The 25,850-nt window shown below is 37.3% G+C and overlaps 1 protein-coding gene across 1 annotated transcript; it reads right to left on the reverse strand.

The window, feature by feature from the left end:
- Positions 1–910: 910 nt before the first annotated feature.
- Positions 911–24,355, reverse strand: LOC128700243 (beta-1,4-galactosyltransferase 4). The gene is made up of 9 exons (XM_053793305.2): positions 24,219–24,355; positions 20,333–20,401; positions 16,859–16,937; positions 9,326–9,478; positions 7,270–7,484; positions 6,839–7,209; positions 6,373–6,470; positions 5,379–5,579; positions 911–1,458 (listed from the first exon to the last, which is right to left on the reverse strand). Exons 2-9 carry the CDS (start codon positions 20,358–20,360, stop codon positions 1,116–1,118), a joined length of 1,488 nt encoding a protein of 495 aa, XP_053649280.1. The 5' UTR covers positions 20,361–20,401; positions 24,219–24,355; the 3' UTR covers positions 911–1,115.
- Positions 24,356–25,850: the final 1,495 nt, after the last annotated feature.

Here is a 25,850-nt window from a genome sequence, read left to right on the forward strand (position 1 = left end):
TGACATTTGGCTCAAGAGAAGTGAAACACTGTTGTAATGAAGGCTTACACTATTTTGTGTCCATCCCTCATTGCCTTGCAGCATCTTCCACCAAAAGAAGTTTGTAGCAAAATTAGAAAACCTGCAATAGGAGTTCATAACAACTAACACATCTTTATTATTAACCATAATGGTAATGCAACATTCATAAGAAATGATAGATGTCTGTTGGTCATTCAATGCTGCAAACACATCTTAAAGGGAAAACTCAACAAGTATTTTCTTCAAGTGCCAGACCAACTAAACTGATAGATATGTGAGCCACCTGGCTGCCGCAGGAACCTAGTTTACCAGGCATGAATCAGACAAACCAAGCCCAGGGATGGACTGAAGGAGCAGAAAAACTTGAAACTCATCAAAGGTACCCTACCCTGGTGGGAAATGGCTATTAAAAAAAAAAAAAAAAAAAAAAAAAAAAAAAAAAAAAAAAAAAAAAAAAAAGTTGCAATACAGTAGAATTTCCATATCCACTGATTCAGCATCCATGGTTTCAGCTATCTACTGTTTACTGTAGCTCAAAAATACCTCTAAATTTTGCATAATAATGGCCCCAAAGTGCAAAAGTAGAGATGCTGGCAGTTCTTCAAAACCTAAAAGAAGCTGTGAAGTGCTTCCCATCAGTGAAAAAGTGATAATTCTCCACTTATAACAGGTATGTATAGGATTTATATATAGGGTTTGCTACTATCAGTGGTTTCGGTATCAGAGGTGGGTCCTTGGAACGTGTTCCCTGTGGATATGGGGGTCCTACTGTACTGTAATGTGAAAATATATGATTTTACAATCAACTAATTATTAGCCAAAAGTGACACAATGTTAATCAGCAGAGTTAAAAAAGTGGGTGAAGTTTCATTAAAAACATTACAGAGGATAAATTTATATAATCATTTTATTAAATTCTGTTAAACTTGCCATTAGTACACTGATGTTAAAAGCAATTACAATTTGCTGATTTTAGAAACTATAGTACTGTATATCTATGGCTAAAATTTTTATACACAGTACATTCACCAATACAAAAAAGGTCAAATCAATTAATTTCATAATCATCAATTACAGTCACAATAATATAAAAATTAACAAGAAACTAGGAACCATGTATAAAGTGATCTTTCTTTTTTATCCAAAACATGATATGATAGGCTTGACAAACCATCTTCACTATCATCTTTGTTATCTTGAAGCTTCTCAAGACGACCTTCAGTTCTCCAAACACTGGAGTGAGACAGCATAACATAAGATGCTACTCTTGGATCAAAGCGAATAACAGATAGCCCTACTTGTTCAATTCTATTATACATGTCATCATCTTCAGCTCCCCAGCCATAAAATTTATTGCTAAAACCATTGACTTTTTTAAAATGAACTTGCTGCATGGCAACTGCTCCTCCAAACAGCCTGCGGTATGGAAGATGATATCTGTAAAATTCAAAGACAAGTAAAAGAAATAAACCATTTGAGTACAAATAATTAATTATACTAAAACAAGGATTCTTTAGGCTAAGACAAATAATTTTTACACTAGTCTTATGGCAGTCTGTGTTCATCAAATGCTTGGTTTACAGATGACATTGGTGGGCACAAAGTAGTGTTCTATTCTTAGGCAGTATGAATGCTGTGGAAACTTCCTTTCATGTATTTGCCCTTGTGTATCTAGACATAATTGTGGTCCTCCATGTACTAAAGTCGATTAATAGAAATCATGGAATGGATGGGGTCTGAGCTCATGGTGAGTCTTAAAACTCAGTCCAGTGTGTTAACCACTCGGCCAGTTGGCTCTAATAAGATTCATCCAACTAAGTATATTTCTATACAATATAGGAAAGTTAGCAAGGGCCCCACTGTTTTACAGATGAATCCCACACCAGTGTGGCAGCAGCAAACTCTAGCTAAAGTCCCCTCAAAGCCGCCATCACGATTTATGAAATTGTAATAACACAATTGAAAACAAATCACGTTCCATGATTTGTTTCAAATCATGTTACTACAATTTCCTGAGTCTTAAATTAATAGAAAATTGTCTTTTTGGATAAAATACCAGGTTTTGGACCTTAAAAAAAGCTGAGATAGTAGTATCTGAAGAGAGCCCCTGGATATTGTTGTATACTGGTGTAGAAGAAGTGGAAGGCATCAGAGGAGGGCCAGGATGATGGGTCAAATGGAATTATTTATTTTATTTTTTTTATTATCACACCGGCCGATTCCCACCAAGGCAGGGTGGCCCGAAAAAGAAAAACTTTCACCATCATTCACTCCATCACTGTCTTGCCAGAAGGGTGCTTTACACTACAGTTTTTAAACTGCAACATTAACACCCCTCCTTCAGAGTGCAGGCACTGTACTTCCCATCTCCAGGACTCAAGTCCGGCCTGCCGGTTTCCCTGAATCCCTTCATAAATGTTACTTTGCTCACACTCCAACAGCACGTCAAGTATTAAAAACCATTTGTCTCCATTCACTCCTATCAAACACGCTCACGCATGCCTGCTGGAAGTCCAAGCCCCTCGCACACAAAACCTCCTTTACCCCCTCCCTCCAACCCTTCCTAGGCCGACCCCTACCCCGCCTTCCTTCCACTACAGACTGATACACTCTTGAAGTCATTCTGTTTCGCTCCATTCTCTCTACATGTCCGAACCACCTCAACAACCCTTCCTCAGCCCTCTGGACAACAGTTTTGGTAATCCCGCACCTCCTCCTAACTTCCAAACTACGAATTCTCTGCATTATATTCACACCACACATTGCCCTCAGACATGACATCTCCACTGCCTCCAGCCTTCTCCTCGCTGCAACATTCATCACCCACGCTTCACACCCATATAAGAGCGTTGGTAAAACTATACTCTCATACATTCCCCTCTTTGCCTCCAAGGACAAAGTTCTTTGTCTCCACAGACTCCTAAGTGCACCACTCACTCTTTTTCCCTCATCAATTCTATGATTCACCTCATCTTTCATAGACCCATCTGCTGACACGTCCACTCCCAAATATCTGAATACGTTCACCTCCTCCATACTCTCTCCCTCCAATCTGATATTCAATCTTTCATCACCTAATCTTTTTGTTATCCTCATAACCTTACTCTTTCCTGTATTCACCTTTAATTTTCTTCTTTTGCACACCCTACCAAATTCATCCACCAATCTCTGCAACTTCTCTTCAGAATCTCCCAAGAGCACAGTGTCATCAGCAAAGAGCAGCTGTGACAACTCCCACTTTGTGTGTGATTCTTTATCTTTTAACTCCACGCCTCTTGCCAAGACCCTCGCATTTACTTCTCTTACAACCCCATCTATAAATATATTAAACAACCACGGTGACATCACACATCCTTGTCTAAGGCCTACTTTTACTGGGAAAAAATTTCCCTCTTTCCTACATACTCTAACTTGAGCCTCACTATCCTCGTAAAAACTCTTCACTGCTTTCAGTAACCTACCTCCTACACCATACATAAATGAAAGGCAGTTTTCTTGTCCAAGTGCTAGACAATATTGCATACTTTCCCTTTCTCATAAATAGCAGTCCTTACACTCCAATTTAGACAGGTTCTTGATGATAATACTATGGATAACCTCACACAACTAAGGATGCAAATCTCACACAACTAAAGCTGCAAATGGAATTTAGTGGTCAAATGACAGTACTGTACTTAGTTGAACTGCCATACTACCAACAGCTCTGACACTGTCATGGTGACTGTAGCTCAGTAACTGTCAACTATTCTCTCACCAAGGAAACATGACCCTGATTGCACTGGTTACACAAGGGGTATCTAATGAAAGCATTCAATGTGAAGATGAAATTTAATACGTCAAGTGTCGAATAATGTAAAAGACTGGCACTGTATAGTTCCTGTGGGTTTAGAGCTTCCTCATAAATGTAACAACACTAATAAAGGGAAATGTACCAGAGTATAGTGGAACCAGCACTTATATATGGGTGTAAGGAATAGAGGTTAAACATCACAGTAAAAATGTGGCTGGAGACGTAAAGTTTGAAAGCAATATTTGGAGTGAATATTATGCATAGAATTTGTTGCATACAACTTAGATGATGGTGTGAGGTACCTATGATATAATTCAGAGCACTGAGGATGGGTTGTTGAGATGATTTGGGCATTCAGAGAGGATGGAGCAAGACAAGATGACCAAGAGGGTTATTAATTTGGGGTGGAAAGAAGAAGTGGTAGGGGTCATCCCAGAAAGGGGATAAAGGTCTTGAGTGTGGGCATTTTAGATCAGAGTGAATGGCTTGACAATCTGTTGAAGTGTGAGCAGGATAACATTCACAAGGATTCAGAAAGAGGCAACACTAAGGAGAGGAGGAGAATGAAAACATCAGCCCCCCAGAGGCACTGCCCAATACAAATAGGAATAAAAAATTATAACACTACTTCAAAATAAGTCTCCTAGCTGCTCCTTCCCCTTTCAACCAGACAGCCACCCCTAAACCCCCAGTATGTATAGAAATTTTGATGCCACCTCTGGATTCAAGGAAACTGGTTAGCTGAACTCAGTAATGGAGATAGGGAGTATAGTGCCTACACTCTGTGAAAGGGACGGGGATGTTGCAGTTCCAAGGGTCGTTTAAATTGTGATAACTGTGCACTTCTGCCAAGACATATTGACAAGTGTTGGTGAATGTATTTTCTTTTTTGGTGGGAATGTATTTCCTTTTTTTGGGGGGGTTATCCTAATGCAGTGGGAGATGGCCGGTAGGCTAATGAAAAAATACAGAAAAGGGTATAAGTGGAAGCAGACCTTATATAAAATGTAGATTGAACAACTATAAAAAACATAGAAAGAAAAAAGTGCACTGACTGATAATAAACAATAGATTAAGACAAGAGACTACTGTACATAAATGCAGTTGCAAACAAATGTTCTTACATTCAGGCAAATTTTAAGATTTCTTTCAAATACTGTATATCCAAAGAGTGAAAAAAAAAAAAAAAAAAAAAAAAGGCACGTAGGAGTTAAGATAACGAAAAGTCATATAATATAAAGATTTTCTTGAATTCAGCAAAAATAAGAGACCACAATTTTGTATTACAAAGCAAAAAAAAGATATAAATTATATCTTCATATTAAGTGGTAAATAACAGGAATGGGTCTCCAAACCAAAAGAAAGGTATACTGTAACTACTGAAATTTTCAAAATTGTGTACCATATAATAAATGAATCAACAATAATGGGACATGAATATAGATCTACCCCTCTACAAATAGCTAATAACTTAAGATAACACATTCTTGAGAAACTATTTCATATTCTTTTGGAGGTTGGGTGGGCAATTAAAATTATTCATACAACAAAAATACTTGGAACTCACCTTAGAGTATCAACAGCTGAGTACATGTGTCTTGGGTGATGAGTGCAGGCATATATGTTATAGTCATTTTGTGGCAAGAGATCAACATCATGAAATATAAAACAGTCTGCCTTAGATAGTTTCAGTGTCTCTACAAAGCCGATGTTGAACAACTTAGCACGGTTAAAGGCAACACCTTCTGCCTGCTCCACAACTACAATTCTGAGAACACAAATATGTTTTTTAAACAAGTTTATTGCAATTAAAGTGTGTGGAAGGATTTCACAAAATTTTTCCCTTACAAATAAATATGGCTTCAAATGCCATTTATCTAAGCATTTCTGTATAAAATACTGTAAATATATGCAACATTTCAGTATTATTATTACTATATTCATAATGAAGCACTATGCCTTGGAAACGGGAGATATTCAGATTCAATCCAAGAAGTGATTTGCTTCAAGACCTTGGATCAAGAACCAGTAAGTTCAGGGAGCAGCTCTATATTAAACTGGATCCTTAGTGGACAACTCTCCAGTACGGTACATTCAATGTAATAATTCAGCAATACACTAGCTAAAACTAATCAGGAATTACTCATCCTAAGCTTGAAAATATTTATATTTCATTTTTCTCACAATCTGTCTACATAATTAAAACAGTAGTATTTATACATGTACTGGTGGTATAATTAATATATTAATTGGGAAATGCTAAACCTGCAAGGGTAATGTAGTGACAGGAAAATGGGAGGCAATTAAGCTTGTTCCAAGGAAGGGGAGGGCCTGGAGGGTAGCTCCAATTCCTTGGAGCAAGAGCTTTCATCAGCCTTAAGGCACCTCTCTGGAAGGGACTTGTAGTTTCAACATTATCACAAACATTAAAAGCAAATGAGAAAAACTGTGGCGAACAATTCAGGGATGAAACATGGTTTGTTTGATCTATCATTAAGTTGGAACTTTATACTTTTAGTGATTTTAAAGTGAAGGTTTTTTACATGGGTTTAGAAAGTTACCTGTATTTCAACTGTTGTCTTACGAGGAATGGGTGCATATAAGTTAAGAACTGCTGTAGATGCTGACTTCTGTTACGATATGGAATTATTAACGCCACCTAGAAAATAAATTGGATATTCTTACTTTATAGAATTTTCCTATTTTTACTATTATAGTTATACAATATTAACTTTGAGATGTGAACTACAATTTTCATACTTGTGAGAGTGCAATAAGATTAAACTCACAATACCATAAACTGATATAATTCACAAATAATCCACACTTAGGAAAGGAGCCTTATGATGAAGTTCTGGTCCTTCCTGAACCCCCGTGACTTGACAATGGTCAAGGGTGAACCAAAGTGTTGTCATGAGGCTCCTCTCCTAAGTGCAAGTTATTTTTGAATTGTGCATTATATTCATGGAAAGTGATAAACCTGTAAGGGCCTTATAATGCACATATTGAAAAAATACATACACTTACATGGTACCTTGAGTTGCAGTCACTTGGTTCCCATACACCACCAGCCTGTATGTCATTATTCATTAAAATTTCTTCATCTACAAGTGAATCTACATTGTTGTCGAGCAGCCTTAATGTGTTTTGGAGATAGGGAGATACTACAGGACACATACGAAATTTATTTTCTGTCGGCCCTATGAGGCCCACTAATTCCTGTGTAATGTCATTATGGGCAATATAAGGAAATAACACATCAGTATACTTTCCAAAAAATATAGGCAGTAACCAAAGTATAAAATTAGCAAAAACAGATATGATCCAAACCTTTGTTATATTAATATTTACAGCTTTTAAAGGAACATCCCTCTTATTCACCTTCATCTTGCATATCACTTATTATTTCCCAATAGATTACTGTTCCATATATTGAACTATGCAAAATGACTTTTATTAGGTGAGCTTAGTTTTGTCAAGTGCTTGTAATTCTCCAATTGCCTCATAACATAATCTGATTTGCCCTTTAATTTTTGCAGATTTTTTTGAGGATTCAGACAATTTTTCATTCAAAATTCCAAGTTTCTTATCTATAAATGTCAGTGCTTCCTTTAATGTGAATTCAATGTGAAAGCCTAAGCCAACATTCACATATATGCGTGACACATCTGGCCTGTTAAAAGAAAATATTAACATTAGACTATGTATTCCAAACTAGCATACTTATTTTCAATATTATTACAGTGGACCCCCGGTTAACGAACTTTTTTCATTCCAGTAGTATGTTCAGGTGCCAGTACTGACCGAATTTTTTCCCATAAGGAATATTGTGAAGTAGATTAGTCCATTTCAGACCCCCAAACATACACGTACAAAAGCACTTACATAAATACACTTACATAATTGGACGCATTTGGAGGTGATCGTTAAGCGGGGGTCCACTGTATATTTAAAAATAATTGTCAAATTCATAAGTCAATACAGCCTTATTCTCAAGTGACCCAACATTTTTCTGATAATTATATTATCCAGTCACTGTATTAGTATGTGTGTAGAGAATATAATAGAAGTAGAAATATAAAGAGGAAGAGGGAAAGACAGAGGAGAGACAAGCATATCTGCATGTATGGTGGGGCCCATATTTCTTTGCTAGAGACTGTCAGGAACTGAAGATTTTTAATAATGTTGGTCTGATGGCAGTGAGGCAGTCAAGTCTGCTCAGACAAGCTTACTCCACACCCCTTCCTATATACACTCAGATACCTGCTACACTTATTACAACCCTTCCTTCCATATTAGTCACTCCTGACATGTGCCTACCCACACCACAACTCTCCCTTCCATATGCCCAGGTACCCACACCTCACATGCGTCACTCACACCTCACTCTCCGCCTATTTATAATGTCTTTCTACCTCTGTATGTTAGAAGTGATCAAGGTCCCAGGACCAACACGTTTTCTAATAAATATGTCATAGTGTTTGCTTACATGTCTTTCTAAACCATCATGCAATTACCCTCATGATAATCTTCCCACCCCACATGCTCAATACCCTCACCATAAGTGGGAAAGGAGGCGAGAAGGAATGGGAGAGGGGAAGGTAGTCCTGGTGCCATCTGTGTCTGCATTTGTTTCACTGCACCTCCCTCCCCCCACACCACACACTTAACTACAATGGTGGGGCGATGGAGAGTATGTGTGTTGTTGTATCAGATATGATAGAGAAAGTGGGAGTGAATGGCAGAGTTAGGGGGAGAGAGTAGTTAGGAAATAGGAGAGGGCATATAGGAAATGGGAGAGAGAGAGGTTTAGAAGTGGGAGAATGTTTAGAAAATGGGAGAGAAAAAGGTTAGGAAATAGGAGAGAAAGAGGTCAGGTAATGGGAGAGAGAAATTAGGAAATGGAAGAGAAGGGGATGTTAGGAAATGGAGGAGGCAGTGGTTAGGAAATGGAAGAGGTGGTAGTTAGGAAATGGAAGGGGAGGGGGGGTAGGAAATGGAGGAGGCAGTAGTTAGGAAATGGAAGAGGTGGCGGTTAGGAAATGAAAGTGGTGGTGGTTAGGAAAAGGGCAAGAGGGAGGTTAAGAATTGCGCAAGATGGAGGCTAGGAAATGGGTGAGAGGGAAGCTAGTAAATAGGTGAGGGGAAAGGTTAGGAAATGGTCTGAGAGGGAGGTCAGGAAATGGGTTCCAAGGTCTAAACACTGAGCTATAAATGATTTTCAGGAACATATCTCATTCTTTAATTAAGGATCTACTGTTTTCAAAACCTATAAGTAACTGATGAAATGACTAACTCAAAACATTTTCTGGCAAATAAAATAGTGAAGTTGCAAATATTGTACATCAGTAACAAGTGTCAATAAAAAACATGCAGTAGAAATTTTGCAGGATTATCCTAATTTTGTAGGGGAGAATGCCTATGTTATAGTATAGCTATGACAGTTTGATATTCGTTGGTCAGTCATTTGATGTGAGTGAGTTTCCTACTACAGGCAACAGAAAAATTACTTACACATGGGCCTGAATATAAAAGTTGGAGCCGAGATCAACTTGTGTACGTAACCCTTCCTCATGCGGGTCTTCACTAATGCAAATTATGATCTGTTTAAGCTGGGAGAGTGCAGCTATGTTTTCGTACAACTTTTCACGATCCTCCAACAGAATTCTACAAAATGAAGGAAATGTGAAAAGTTAGGTGGCAAAAATATAAAGTAAAAACTTAACAGAATATTAATAAAAAATGAACTAAAATCTGCAAAGTACTTACACTTAAACTAGTAAACACCTACATTACATACCACTAGGACATAGCCAAATAAACCTTAAAATAAGTGACACAAATAGAAACTGCATACGAGGCTAAACTTTTCAGCCTGTGCATAGATAAAAGAAGGCATATTGTCAAAAATTTTATATTACATACCTTGCTCCATACTGCTTACCCTATCAATCAATATCCTATGTACAATATCTGTACCTGGTGATCAACAGCAGCAAATTCTCTTTAAATCAGTCATCACACAGCAAAAAATCAATGAAAGTCTAGCTTAGACGCTAGACATTCCCTTATTATGTCTAAACTTACCTACAACACATCTTAATGACCCTGAACTGTACTACTAATAAAAATTTTCATAATTTTCCTTCACAACTGTAGGACAACCATGGGCATCACACATGAAATAATTACCTCTGGCATTCTAAGTGTACTTAACTATTTGTGATTGCAGGGGTTGAGTCATAGCTCCTGGCCCTGCCTCTTCCTGATTGCTACTAGGTCCTCTCTCTCCCTGCTCCATGAGCTTTATCAAACCTCATCTTAAAACTATGTATAGTTCCTGCCTAGACTATTCCACTTCCTGACAACTCTATGACTGAAGAAATACTTCCTAACATCCCTTTGATTCATAGGAGTCTTCAACTTCCAATTGTGACCCCTTGTTTCTGTGTCTGAACTTATGTACAAATTCTATGAACATAAAAAGGGGGACTAAGGACACCGGTAGCAGAGAATTCATCCAAAGCTGGACCTTATGAAGTGACTTAGGCAAAAAGTTGTATTAAAAAAGGATCAGTGTCTTTAGTCCTACTTATCAGCTTTACACATTGTCTTCTAACATAAAAAGACCCCAAAATATGGAATAAGCCTACCAAAAGAAACAAAAGTCTAGATAATATTAAATAAAGAAATGCTGAAAATAGTTGCAATTCCACGTAATTTCCATATTATTATTGCTGTATTGTTAATACGTATTATTGTACAAACATGTCAGTTAATAATTTATTTTATACTGTATTGGTGTATATCATACTACTGTAATAATATTAACCACCCCATATTTTCTAGTATTAGTGCTACTGTAATGTTATTAATATTAATTGTATTCATAATGACCTTTATATGTGCTATTCAGCACATTCATGCTGTACCTGTGATATAATCAAACTACTACTAAGTGGCTACCTAAAATGACCTACAAAACTATCCAGAAGCTGCCAAATAATCACCAAAGTAGGCACAAAATGGTGCCACAATCTCTTGGTCATACAACAGCCACCACTGCCAGATGTAGCATTTAAACTAACATACTCCATGATTTTTACTCAAGCACAGCAAGCAGGTTATCACATAAGTGCAATATGGTATATATATACTCTTGTAAATGTTAGCTCAGCTGCAGCTAGTGTCAAACAGTACGATTTTTGTCATGGTAAATACTAGAGCAAACCACTGCTACCCTCAACAACACTACTCCACCAGTTACTTTTCAAGCATTCATCCACACAGTCAGACTTCATTATGTAAGATAAATAAATAAATAACAAAATGGCACAATATCGTGACTGGAAAATACACAAGTAACCCGCACATAGGAGAGAGGGGCTTACGATGGTCCGAAACGTTGTTGTAAGTTCCTCTCTCCTGTTTAAGGTGAGCAATATTTACAAAGCCTAAAGAATATTATCATATATCAAGCAACAAGAACTCCAAGATCTTGAAAAAAAAAAGTGCAAAGGCTGAGAAGAGGTTTTATCATTGCAAAAAAAAAATTAAGTACCTGAAGATACTGTGATGACCCATTCAATATAGTACATGTATTATGTAAAATACAGGAAAAATGACTAAGAGAAAAATGGACATACACAGTTATAGGTGAATCAGGTTAATCCACATAAATCAGCATGAACTTATAACCAGGTTAGAAAGCAATTTCACATCCCAGACAACAGCCCTCTATATTCCACTAGTGATTTCCTTGATGACACTGAGCAACAAAGACTAGCTCAAATTCAAATTCAAAAATTTATTTCTACATGATACATTCTTTGTACAGAAATGAGTGACACTTGACATGCATGTAGGTGTTTGGGATATTTGCCATTTGGAGGAATATCTTGGTGCCTCTGGCAAGACAGTGATAGTATGAATGATAATTAAAACACTTTTTTTTCAGATCACCCTACCTTGATGGGAGACGGCGAGTGTGTTACAAAAGTTACTTATCTTTTAACAGCACGATTTCTAGCAGCCGCTCCCTGGAAATCCCTTCAGGGTGCTGTTTCAGTGTCCACAGGGGCTTTTGATTAACAAGCGAGTCATTCATACAAAATGCCCCAAAGAAGCATATATCCAGCATTTCACTATCATCTGAAATGCGTATTGGTACTCGCGTGGTTTTGGTTGAATCACCCTCACGCCACGGGATCTATTGGTAACTCCAGTCAAATCTCACCTCTACCTATTAGCTCCAACTAACGTAAGAAGATGTGGGTATGGCTGGACTTACCTGGATATTGTAACTGACCCAATTTTCCCTAGTTTGTTGTAGGGGAGGTGTGACCCCAGTATTGTTGTCTCAAGTAGGGTGCTACAGATGCGTAGTTTTATTGTCCTCACTCGTTGATAGGGAGTCACTCTAGCCATTCATTACACAATAGGGTGATATCTTGGCTCTTTGTTCATTATTTTTTTTTTATTATCACACTGGCCGATTCCCACCAAGGCAGGGTGGCCCGAAAAAGAAAAACTTTCACCATCATTCACTCCATCACTGTCTTGCCAGAAGGGTGCTTTACACTACAGTTTTTGAACTGCAACATTAACACCCCTCCTTCAGAGTGCAGGCACTGTACTTCCCATCTCCAGGACTCAAGTCCGGCCTGCTGGTTTCCCTGAACCCCTTCATAAATGTTACTTTGCTCACACTCCAACAGCACATCAAATATTAAAAACCATTTGTCTCCATTCACTCCTATCAAACACGCTCATGCATGCCTGCTGGAAGTCCAAGCCCCTCGCACACAAAACCTCCTTTACCCCCTCCCTCCAACCTTTCCTAGGCCAACCCCTACCCCGCCTTCCTTCCACTACAGACTGATACACTCTTGAAGTCAATCTGTTTCGCTCCATTCTCTCTACATGTCCGAACCACCTCAACAACCCTTCCTCAGCCCTCTGGACAACAGTTTTGGTAATCCCGCACCTCCTCCTAACTTCCAAACTACGAATTCTCTGCATTATATTCACACCACACATTGCTCTCAGTCATGACATCTCCACTGCCTCCAGCCTTCTCCTCACTGCAACATTCATCACCCATGCTTCACACCCATATAAGAGCGTTGGTAAAACTATACTCTCATACATTCCCCTCTTTGCCTCCAAGGACAAAGTTCTTTGTCTCCACAGACTCTTAAGTGCACCACTCACCCTTTTCCCCTCATCAATTCTATGATTCACCTCATCTTTCATAGACCCATCCGCTGACACGTCCACTCCCAAATATCTGAATACATTCACCTCCTCCATACTCTCTCCCTCCAATCTAATATCCAATCTTTCATCGCCTAATCTTTTTGTTATCCTCATAACCTTACTCTTTCCTGTATTCACTTTTAATTTTCTTCTTTTGCACACCCTACCAAACTCATCCACCAATCTCTGCAACTTCTCTTCAGAATCTCCCAAGAGCACAGTGTCATCAGCAAAGAGCAACTGTGACAACTCCCACTTTATGTGTGATTCTTTATCTTTTAACTCCACGCCTTTTGCCAAGACCCTCATATTTACTTCTCTTACAACCCCATCTATAAATATATTAAACAACCATGGTGACATCACACATCCTTGTCTAAGGCCTACTTTTACTGGGAAATAATTTCCCACTTTCCTACATACTCTAACTTGAGCCTCACTATCCTCGTAAAAACTCTTCACTGCTTTCAGTAACCTACCTCCTACACCATACACCTGCAACATCTGCCACATTGTCCCCCTATCCACCCTGTCATACGCCTTTTCCAAATCCATAAATGCCACAAAAACCTCTTTAGCCTTATCTAAATACTGTTCACTTATATGTTTCACTGTAAACACCTGGTCCACACACCCCCTACCTTTCCTAAAGCCTCCTTGTTCATCTGCTAACCTATTCTCCATCTTGCTCTTAATTCTTTCAATAATAACTCTACCATACACTTTACCAGGTATACTCAACAGACTTATCCCCCTATAATTTTTGCACTCTCTTTTGTCCCCTTTGCCTTTATACAAAGGAACTATGCATGCTCTCTGCCAATCCCTAGGTACCTTACCCTCTTCCATACATTTATTAAATAATTGCACCAACCACTCCAAAACTATATCCCCACCTGCTTTTAACATTTCTATCTTTATCCCATCAATCCCAGCTGCCTTACCCCCTTTCATTTTACCTACTGCCTCACGAACTTCCCCCACACTCACAACTGGCTCTTCCTCACTCCTACAAGATGCTATTCCTCCTTGCCCTATACACGAAATCACAGCTTCCCTATCTTCATCAACATTTAACAATTCCTCAAAATATTCCCTCCATCTTCCCAATACCTCTAACTCTCCATTTAATAACTCTCCTCTTCTATTTTTAACTGACAAATCCATTTGTTTTCTAGGTTTCCTTAACTTGTTAATCTCACTCCAAAACTTTTTCTTATTTTCAACAAAATTTGTTGATAACATCTCACCCACTCTCTCATTTGCTCTCTTTTTACATTGCTTCACCACTCTCTTAACCTCTCTCTTTTTCTCCATATACTCTTCCCTCCTTGCATCACTTCTACTTTGTAAAAACTTCTCATATGCTAACTTTTTCTCCCTTACTGCTCTCTTTACATCATCATTCCACCAATCGCTCCTCTTCCCTCCCGCACCCACTTTCCTGTAACCACAAACTTCTGCTGAACACTCTAACACTACATTTTTAAACCTACCCCATACCTCTTCGACCCCATTGCCTATGCTCTCATTAGCCCATCTATCCTCCAATAGCTGTTTATATCTTACCCTAACTGCCTCCTCTTTTAGTTTATAAACCTTCACCTCTCTCTTTCCTGATGCTTCTATTCTCCCTGTACCCCATCTACCTTTTACTCTCAGTGTAGCTACAACTAGAAAGTGATCTGATATATATGTGGCCACTCTATAAACATGTACATCCTGAAGTCTACTCAACAGTCTTTTATCTACCAATACATAATCCAACAGACTACTGTCATTTCGCCCTACATCATATCTTGTATACTTATTTATCCTCTTTTTCTTAAAATATGTATTACCTATAACTAAACCCCTTTCTATACAAAGTTCAATCAAAGGGCTCCCATTATCATTTACACCTGGCACCCCAAACTTACCTACCACACCCTCTCTAAAAGTTTCTCCTACTTTAGCATTCAGATCCCCTACCACAATTACTCTCTCACTTGGTTCAAAGCTCCTATACATTCACTTAACATCTCCCAAAATCTCTCTCTCTCCTCTACATTCCTCTCTTCTCCAGGTGCATACACGCTTATTATGACCCACTTTTCACATCCAACCTTTACTTTAATCCACATAATTCTTGAATTTACACATTCATATTCTCTTTTCTCCTTCCATAACTGATCCTTCAACATTACTGCTACCCCTTCCTTTGCTCTAACTCTCTCAGATACTCCAGATTTAATCCCATTTATTTCCCCCCACCGAAACTCCCCTACCCCCTTCAGCTTTGTTTTGCTTAGGGCCAGGACATCCAACTTCTTTTCATTCATAACATCAGCAATCATCTGTTTCTTGTCATCCGCACTACATCCACGCACATTCAAGCATCCCAGTTTTATAAAGTTTTTCTTCTTCTCTTTTTTAGTAAATGTCTACAGGAGAAGGGGTTACTAGCCCATTGCTCCCGGCATTTTAGTCGCCTCATACGACACAAACTTTCACACTCGGGATTATACACTCGTATTTCTTTTTAATACTAGTTTTCCTAGAGGAGATTAACAGTATTTCAGAGTTTACTGCACAATGTCATTATTTTCTTTGTTCTCAGCAGGAGACTTGTGACATGTTCATGCTCTCATGTCTGAATTCAACCTAGCTTGTTGCCCTGCCCAACGCCCACCAATTCATCGTCTGCACAAAAGAACTGCAGAGTTCAGCTTTATATCTCTTCCTTACTAAACACTGCAACAGTACAATACAAGAGGGTAGGTTTCTTGTTATTTAGCTGTAGACTAGAAGTCATAATAGTCCCAACTTGTAGGAAAAGTGGAGTGAAGGTTTACTCATAATTTCCTTGCTAAGGAGAAAAGAGCAATTACTCTCATTTAACTCTCACTGTAATTGATCAGAAATTCTAGCAAGGAGAGAGCCATGCATGGAGATGCCTGGTACTCATGTGGTTCTAATAAAGCTGTTTGCAAGAAAGAGTCCACTAGCCCCTTCTGGGAGGGCTAAGTCCATCAGAGGGTTGAGATACCCCATTTACTGGAGAATTTTCTCCACAGATTGGTTGAAAACCAAAATGAAAATTATATGCAAATCAGTGGCTTAATATAGTATATAACAGTAAAGTTGTACAAAAACTAGTGTTGATCATAAAAACTACCTTAATGTATTACGTACTTTTAATATGCTTTACAAGTTCATACTCAAAAGTACTGTATTCTTTGAAGTTTAGAACACAAATTATAGACAAGTGGATTAGGTACAGTAAACCCTTGATTTAATGGAGTAATAGAGGTAGCAGGTGCCAATAATAGTGACCGTGGTGGACAGACGAGACAGTTTTGCCATGACCATAATTAAAAGGGGCAATTCTGTAATCAACAGACTGTGTCCATCATCTTCTAATCAATTAATCCAGCAGATTTTTGTCACATATGTTAAAGCAAGATCCATTAAATAGAGGGTTGACTGTAGTTTCAGTTCCAGTTTAAGCCTACCTGAAATGAGGTGCAGCTTATGAGCTTTAAAAAAATTAACACATTTGCATTTTTTTTTTTTACGAAATAAGGTATGTACAGTACAAATCACAGAACTAATGGGGTCTTGAACCCATGACAAGTGAGTCCTAAAAGGCAAAGTTTTACATAAAGTACAATTTTAGCAAGCTGTGTGTCTTTAAATACAGCAGACTATAGGTACTTGGGAAATGCTCAAGCCCATATAATTTTTTAATTTCAGCTCAACACTCTTGTTGGGCAAGTTAAACAAATAAAGTAATTCTAAATTACTCACCTTAAATCTTCCCTTAAAACATTGTTTACGAAATGTTCATATTTTACTAGCTTCTCTCTGTCAGCCATCATAATACACTCTGAAACAATAGAAGTATATAGGAAAATTGCTAACTACACCAACAAATAAAGCTGAACTTCTGATTTTGTTAAGAAAGTAATTTACACACATTCAACACTAAGCATTATTTGTTAAAGAACAAGTCAAAATTAGCATCTTAGGTCAAGTTATTAACAGGAAAATAAGAAAAAGGCTTCAATTTAACAATAAGGCAAATTAACTTCTACCATATTTGCTTAAGAACAGAAAGATCAAATTTGAAAACACTGCAAGTGCCTATAGTAGACTAATTAACAAAATCAGACAGGGGATAGTACATGAGGAGGTACAAAGTATAGGAAAGTAGTGCACTTGGGGAATGACAGGTGATTAGGTTTACACCAAAGGGAGGCTGGCTTCAAATCCTTGGATTGACAGCTTTTCACAAGTATCAAGATAGCCCCTTTAACTAAAAAAGGCACCGTAAAAGAGTTAAGCAAGGTAATGTAATTCATCAATTTTTGTGGCTTCTAATTCATTAAATTCTCATGAGTGTGTTTATGTGTGTAAAGAAAAAACTAGTACAGCTAGCCCTCCACTTTCGCGAACTTCAAACATTCACAAGTGCACAGTCACCCAATCATATTTGCCAAATAAATGTGGGATAAAAGCTATGGGAAAATGCTTCCCACCACTGTCGGCAGTGACGCTGGCAGTGAAGAGTTAGAATCCACACATTAGACTCATCATGCCATGCAGATACACTCCATATAACCACCTCCATTCAACTATCATCAGTAGCTGCATGGCTAATTATTATCACCATCATCACAAGCTGTCAGAGTTCATGCCTGCCTAATCTAACAAGTGGCGAGTGTTTTGTCTGTTCATTATTTGTTATTAAACCATAACATGCACAGTATATACAATATTTTACGACGTTTGTGGTTCAATTGGTGTCCCACAGGGAAGTGTCCTTGGCCCTCTTCTCTTTCTCGTTTACATAAATGACCTACCAAATGCATCGCAACTACTCAAACCCACACTATTTGCAGAAGACACTACATACGTCTTCTCTCACCCGAGCCTAGTCATGCTAGCCAATACTGTGAATACCGAATTACAGAAAATATCTACCTGGATGATGACTAACAAACTTACTCTCAACATTGACAAAACCTACTTCATTCAGTTTGGAAACAGAGCTACAGATGTCCCTCTTAAAATAATGATAAATGGATCACCTATTACAAAGCTCACAGAGGGAAAATTCTTAGGAATCCACCTTGATAATAGACTCAAATTTCAAACACACGTACAACAAATTTCCAAGAAAATTTCCAAGACCGTAGGCATACTATCGAAGATACGGTACTATGTTCCACAGTCAGCCCTCCTGGCCCTTTATCACTCATTTATTTACCCCTATCTCACCTATGGAATTTGTGCATGGGGTTCAACAACAATAAACCATCTCAGACCATTAACTACCCAACAAAAGGCTGCAGTCAGAATGATAACAAATTCCCACTACAGGCAGCACACTCCACCAATATTCAAAACTCTAAACCTACTCACTGTACAAAACATCCATACTTATTATTGTACCTACCACATACATAGAACACTTAACTCGGATATAAACCCTTCCCTCAAACATCTCCTTACCAACCTTAACAGAACACATGACCATAACACAAGGCACAGATCACTCTTTGATGTTCCTCGTGTCCATCTCACACTATGTAAAAACTCAATGCACATAAAAGGCCCAAAAATCTGGAATTCATTACCTGTGAATATAAAAGAAACACTATCTGTTTACAAATTCAAGTCTCTTCTTAAAAATCACTTACTCACCCACAACTAAATAAATAATGAATAATTGTATCAAACCTTTTTTTTTTTTTAATTACATAACCTAACAGAATACTCCATTCTACTGAATGCACAGCAACTCAGCAAATGACCATATGACCTGTCTTTGAAATACTCATTTGTGCTTAATTGCTATTTGTTTACTATAATTTTTACCACTGAATATATCATTGCTTAATTAATCTTAAGTTAATTTTAAGCCTGCCCATAATGCTCTGCATACAAGGGGCTTTTGGCATGTAACACTTAGCCACTGTATTTCTTTGTACATCTATGTATCATGTCTAAATAAATAAATAAATAGGTTAAGGAAGCAGTATTGTTAGTTTAAGTAAATGCTATTATTATATTTTCCTACAATACATCTGCACATCAAAACATTCGTGAACGCTACAGTACAGTATTATTATACTTCCCTACATCATATTTGCGTACCAAACATTTGCGAAATTTCAACATTTGTGATGCTCTTGATCCCCTAACTCTTGCAAATGTGGAGGGCCTCCTGTAATATAATGTATGAATGATGATACCATATTGGTGTAATTCTCTTACTATTTATGATATATAAATTGAAGGTTTGCTACAGTTGATGTGGGCATGGCTTTACACCACAGTCCACATTGTTTTCTTTAGCCTGCATTTTTTTTAAATTTCCTATCATAATTGCAAATGTGGCTAGTGCAGTTACAGTGTTGGGATTATTGTACTCTGCTAGCATGCATATTTCCTAAGTGCAACAAAACTAGAAAAGGTAAGTATGTCTAGCAAGGACATGATGAAATGGAGTAGAAAAGTAAAATCATTGGACATGTTCAGAATAAGATAAGAGCTGCTGGTAGAAGATATTACAGCCTTAATAAATAGTGTTATAATAGGAAACACAAGAGGAATATTTGGGAAAACAGGGAGACCAATATACCACAAAGGCGGTACAGTAGTAAGCTTACAGTAAAGTACAACAGCATACTCTAAAACACATAAAAAGTATAGTTGTATTTAAAGTTTCTTCATTTACTGGGACCTTGAGAAATATATCCTCCATGTACTGGAATTTGGCACAATGTTTAGTTACATAAACTTGAGAGAAGTTAACACTATAAAACTGAAAATAAGCACCAGGGAATGTAATCCCTACTTAAATAAGTTTATTCAGGTTAACACAAGTACAGTTACATAGATTATCATACATAGCAGCATATGTGTAGAGAACCTAGGATAACCCAAAAAAGTCAGACAGAGTGATTTATTTCCACTGGGGTCCTTAAAGAGATATGGGGTCCTATAACAGGTTTTATAAGCAGAAAAACATTCCATATGCTATACTGTATTGAAATAAATTAAGGAAAGGGGAATAGAGCTAGAAAAATACCTTTAGGATGCAAATGCCACTGCCAGTACCATATATGGAAAAAAAAAAATATTTGTGTGCAAAGCTTGGAGAAGCTGATGATGCCTTATCATCAGCTACATAAAGTACTGCAGGGTACAACAGACCAGATATGCATTACAGAATACATAACCAATCCAATACAACCATCACTACTGCCAACTTACCATCCACATCAGCACAAAAACCAGTCATCCACCTCAGCGCAGTAGGCCCAAATCAACCCTCTCTCCACTCTTCCAATTAAAAAAAAAATTAAAAAAAAAAAAAAATCACCAAATGAATATAAGGTAAGGTTTACTGTAGTAATTTTTATCTAGTACAATATTAAAAAAATGACAAATTTGGAGGTGTGTGGAACATGGCCCCATTCAATTTGTGTAAAGCTATTTTATCTTGCATACTGATTTTAAAGATTGTGACCAATCCATGATGAGAGGGCTCACTGTACATCATATAAACACACACTGTACCACATATAGTAGGGCCCCACTCATACAGCAAGTTAGGTTCCAGGCTACCGCCGGAAAGCGGACATCACCAGAAAGCAGAACATCATTGTTTTCCACTTATAAATGCCAGATAACAAGTTTACACTAACATATATTAAGTTAGCAATAGAACTAGGCATTAAAAACAATAAAAAGTAAAATACACACACAGTACACTCATTACTTACATTAAAATATTTGTAGTCTTAATGTTGGGTGAGAGGTGAGTACAGTAGTATTTACTGTAAGAAGTCAGGTGTGGGAGGTATAGTAGCCAGCCAGGCCACCCCACCCACATGTAATACACTATGACATTTAAAGCACCCCAGAGTGATAAAATGCATATACAGTACACTCATTATTTGTCTTAAAATATCTGTAGTCTTAATGTAGGGTGAGAGGTGAGTAATATTTATTTGTAGGAAGTCAGGTGTAGGAGGTATGGTAGCCAGCCAGCCAGCCAGCCAGGACATCCCACTCACACATAATATACTATGACATTTGAAGTGCACCAGAGTGATGAAATGCATATAAAGTACTACATTCATTACCTAACTTAAAATATCTGTAGTCTTAATGTAGGATGAGAGGCGAGTAGTATTTATTTGTAGGAAGTCAGGTTTGGGAGGTATGATCCCCAGCCCACCCCACCCGCACATAATATACTATGACATTTAAAGTGCAAAAGAGCGATAAAATGCATATACAGTACACTCACTACTAACCTTAAAATATTTGTAGTCTTAACGTAGGGCAAGAGGTGAGTAAACAAGGTAAAACAAATGAACGAGAGAGAGAGAGAACAAGTAAATAAGAGAAGAGAGATATGTGGAGAATGTAAACAAGCAGATGAATGCTTTTGGTTTTGGTTCATACACGTAACATCTCACATTTGTTAATTTATTCTACTGTGGGGTGTATTTATCATGTTCATATGTTACACAGCATGTTTATTATATAATTTTGAAAAAATATCATAGATGGATAAATGAAAATCTTTATATTAACATAATATACAACATTTAATGTGCCTCAGAGTGACTATTATTGCGTATTATTATTATCATTATTAATATGGCATCCTCAAGACTAATAAGACACTCTTAGTGATTTTAATGTGTACCTGCATACCAGCACAGTGTGTAAGTTTATTTAGGTACAGGTACACATAAGTACTATATTTATCAGAGTACATATAAAACATGAAATAACTTTAAAACACTTGAAATTTTGGAGTTTCCAGACAATGGAGAGATGCGATGCTCACAGAAAGTGTAAACATACTGGGTGGGGTACGGTGACCATATTAGAAAGTCAGGTGGGGGGAGCTATAGAGAGAGTTTTGGTCACGATTTGAAATGTCCGTATTGGCGAAACACCATAAAGTGGGACCCTACTGTATATGTATATATTGATGAATTCTACAAACACTACATGTATAGCAATACAGAGAAAATCAACTAAAACAATATAACCAAAACCAATACAATCATAAAAATTACTAATGCAAATTGTGTCAAGAAGGGACAAGTACTATATTTATACCGGCTACAAGCAGAACTTATTACATGCTTTTACTGAGAAAAACAGATATGAAAGCACACACATTCAGTACCCATAACAGAGTTGCAGGAGGGATAAAAACGCTAAAATAAAAAGACAAGGTAAAACACAAAGAATATTAAGACAATATTTTTAAAAGGGTAATGTTGAATTGGAGGAAATGAAGCAGATCACCAAATGTCACCACAATATGGGATAGGAACACCCAAACTAGACTACTAATGTGGGCGACGTAGATAAAGATTTATTCACAGTATACTTTTTCACAAACAGTTCTATTTCTTTACTTTAGCTAATATCACACTTAATAACAGTTGATCAGCAACATTTTCTCCACCTCAGTAATACAATAAATAAATATTGTATTTTACATGTTTGACTTGAGTAGAAAAAGAAGTTCCCTATTTGCTAGGCCTGTATACCTTGTACATGTACTCATAGAAATAAAGATTATTATTATCATACAGCCTCTCCTCACTTAGCGACATACTCGTTTACCGACGACTTGGACTTACAAAGGGCTCTCCGACCAGTATGCATACCTAAATAATGTATATGGGGAATGATTTCCTCTATTCTGTTTATTACAATATACCGTATACTACAGTATGAACATTTAAAAATATACCAGAAATGTTATACATGGTGCAAAGGTGACATTAAAACAATATCAAACATGGGTGACACAAACCCACTACCATTATAGTATGTTCCTCACTTAGCAATGAATTCATTTACCATTGTGGTCTTGGGAACAGAACTCTGTCATTTAAGTGAGGAGAGGTTGTATATGTTCCTAATCCAGTATCCCAGGGTTAGTTGGGGAGCTGAGACAGTGGGTATTGAAGGAGGGACATAGTCTGTGACCCCAGTGTCTCTCAGGTCCCACAAAGCCTCCAAAATACATACATATCAGTAAGTTTATTCAGGTACAGGTACACAAATACTGTTACAAAAATTATTATACATAGCAGCATATCTATAGATTACCCAGGATAAGCTAAAAAAATCAAAGTGACTTATTTCCATTGGGATCAGTAAGTTATAATTTGTTTTTGGGTCTAGGGTTCTCTCCAGTGTATGTGGGTGGAAAGTTAATTGAGATTGTGTTCTCAAGACTGTCTTGTCGAGGTTGTGTTCTGAGACTGTCCTCTCTAGACTGTCTTCTCGAGATTGTCCTCTCTAGACTGTCCTCTCGAGACTGTCTTCTCGAGATTGTCCTCTTGAGATTGTCCTCTCTAGACTGTCCTCTCAAGATTGCTCTCTCTAGACTGTCTTCTCGAGATTGTCCTCTCAAGACTGTCCTCTCAAGACTGTCTTCTCGATTGTCCTCTCGAGATTGTCCTATCTAGACTGTCCTCTCAAGACTGTCTTCTCGATTGTCCTCTCTAGACTGTCTTCTCGATTGTCCTCTCTAGACTGTCCTCTCGAGATTGTCCTCTCTAGACTGTCCTCTCAAGATTGTCCTCTCTAGACTGTCTTCTCGAGATTGTCCTCTCAAGACTGTCCTCTCAAGACTGTCTTCTCGATTGTCCTCTCGAGATTGTCCTATCTAGACTGTCCTCTCAAGATTGTCCTCTCTAGACTGTCTTCTCGAGATTGTCCTCTCAAGACTGTCCTCTCAAGACTGTCTTCTCGATTGTCCTCTCGAGATTGTCCTATCTAGACTGTCCTCTCAAGACTGTCTTCTCGATTGTCCTCTCTAGACTGTCTTCTCGAGATTGTCCTCTCGAGATTGTCTTATCTAGACTATCCTCGCAAGACTGTCTTCTCGATTATCCTCTCTAGACTGTCCTCTCGAGATTGTCCTCTCGAGACTGTCTTCTCGAGATTGTCCTCTCGAGATTGTTTGATGCTCCTCTAAGACAAAATGCACAAAAAAAGGGGTTAATATTAGTAATTATTTCTAAACAATCAACGAGTCAGCACAAAAAAAATATAATGATCACGAGCCATTTTTAAAACTCACGTATTAATAAACCTGTGTCAAGAAAAATACCTTCATCCACACTACAGCTAGCAAGTACTAGTTTACAGCTTCCTGATGAGCTAGGTGGACAAAACAGCCAAAATAAGACAATATAAGACCAGCCGCTCCCACCACCATCACCAGTGCTGCCAACCACAACATATCAACAATAATATAAAAATTGAATTAAGTAATACTTAATTTAGTAAGTTTATTTAGGTATAGGTATACATAAATAGTGTTACATAAATTATTATACATGGTAACGTGTGTGTAAATTACCCAGGATAACTCAAAATGTTATAGTGACTTAGTTACATAGATTTATTAACATTTAAGTGAGTAAGTCTATTTTGGAACAGGTACACATAAATACTGTTATATAAATTATCATACATAATAAGATATGTGTAAATACCTAAGATAACCCAATAAAGAAGTCAGTCAAAGGGACATATTTCCATTAGGGATCCTTGTATTTTCTTGTATTTCTTAAGTAACATTTAACCATTAGAATTAATTTGCATAAAATATATTGCATGATATTGGCTTCTTTTGTGCCCAACAATGTTTTATTACACGTGAAGTACATTATTTTGCACCGCATAAAGAAAAAAAATTATTTGCCCCATAACTACGTGAAAATTTGATTTAATATATAAATCGAAAAAAAATAAATATTTAAACATGAAAAAATAAATGGGTGCTAATTACTGTGCACATTAGTATAAAAATAGAAGTGGAAAATATATTTCCTTTAGTTTTCCTAAGTGCGTCATTTCTTAGAATTATTAAATGGTTACAAAAAAGCCTCAAAACTGTAATGAGTAGGAAATAAGAAATATAAGTATTAATTATTATACTCATGGGGAAGCGCTAAACCAGTAGGATTATACAGCGCCTGTGGGGGGAGGTTATTCAGGCTTAATTCAGGGAAATGGAGCACATATTCAATTCCCTAGATCAAGAGCCCCTCACCAGCGTCAAGGAACCTCCCTTGAAGGGTGTAAATATTAAAAGGTAAATAAACCATTCTTGAATGTAGAGTTAAACAGCCAATCAGAAACTAAGAACAAGACACACCTTCTCAACAACCAATCTTGGGCTCACAAAAATATTTAGTTGTTGTGCCTTTAATACGTCATTAATTAAAACATGTTACATAGTTTTGATAATGAAATTTTTAGCTCTACATTTCGATAATTTAATTGGCAGTAAGATATGAAATAATCATTATTAAAAAGTGGAATTTGTGGATGCGCGTGTTGTGTTGAGGGAGGTGCTGATGGTGGAATTTAATACTACTGCTAATAATTTTATTTCAGCATGATACAATGTAAAGATGGTGACATTTAGTTGTACATACAGAAAGCCATTAGTTATGCAATTATTATAATCATTACTAAGCGATAAACCCACAAGGGTCATCATGGTTATGCAGAGCATTTCCTGCAATACTTAACAAGGAAGTCGCAGGTTGACTTCTGCGGCTTTTCTATTCCTTAATTTTGCGTCTTTTTCTTTAAATCTGCATCGTTTTATTCTTCAATTTAGCGCCTTTTTACTCTAATTCTACGCTTTATTCTTTATTCTGCTCCTTTTCATTTAATTCTACGCCTTTTTTCAATTCTGCGTAAACCTTTGCTTAGCGTGAACATTTTA

Source organism: Cherax quadricarinatus, chromosome 74 (assembly GCF_038502225.1).
Source record: "Cherax quadricarinatus isolate ZL_2023a chromosome 74, ASM3850222v1, whole genome shotgun sequence".
Classification (NCBI taxonomy): domain Eukaryota; kingdom Metazoa; phylum Arthropoda; class Malacostraca; order Decapoda; family Parastacidae; genus Cherax; species Cherax quadricarinatus.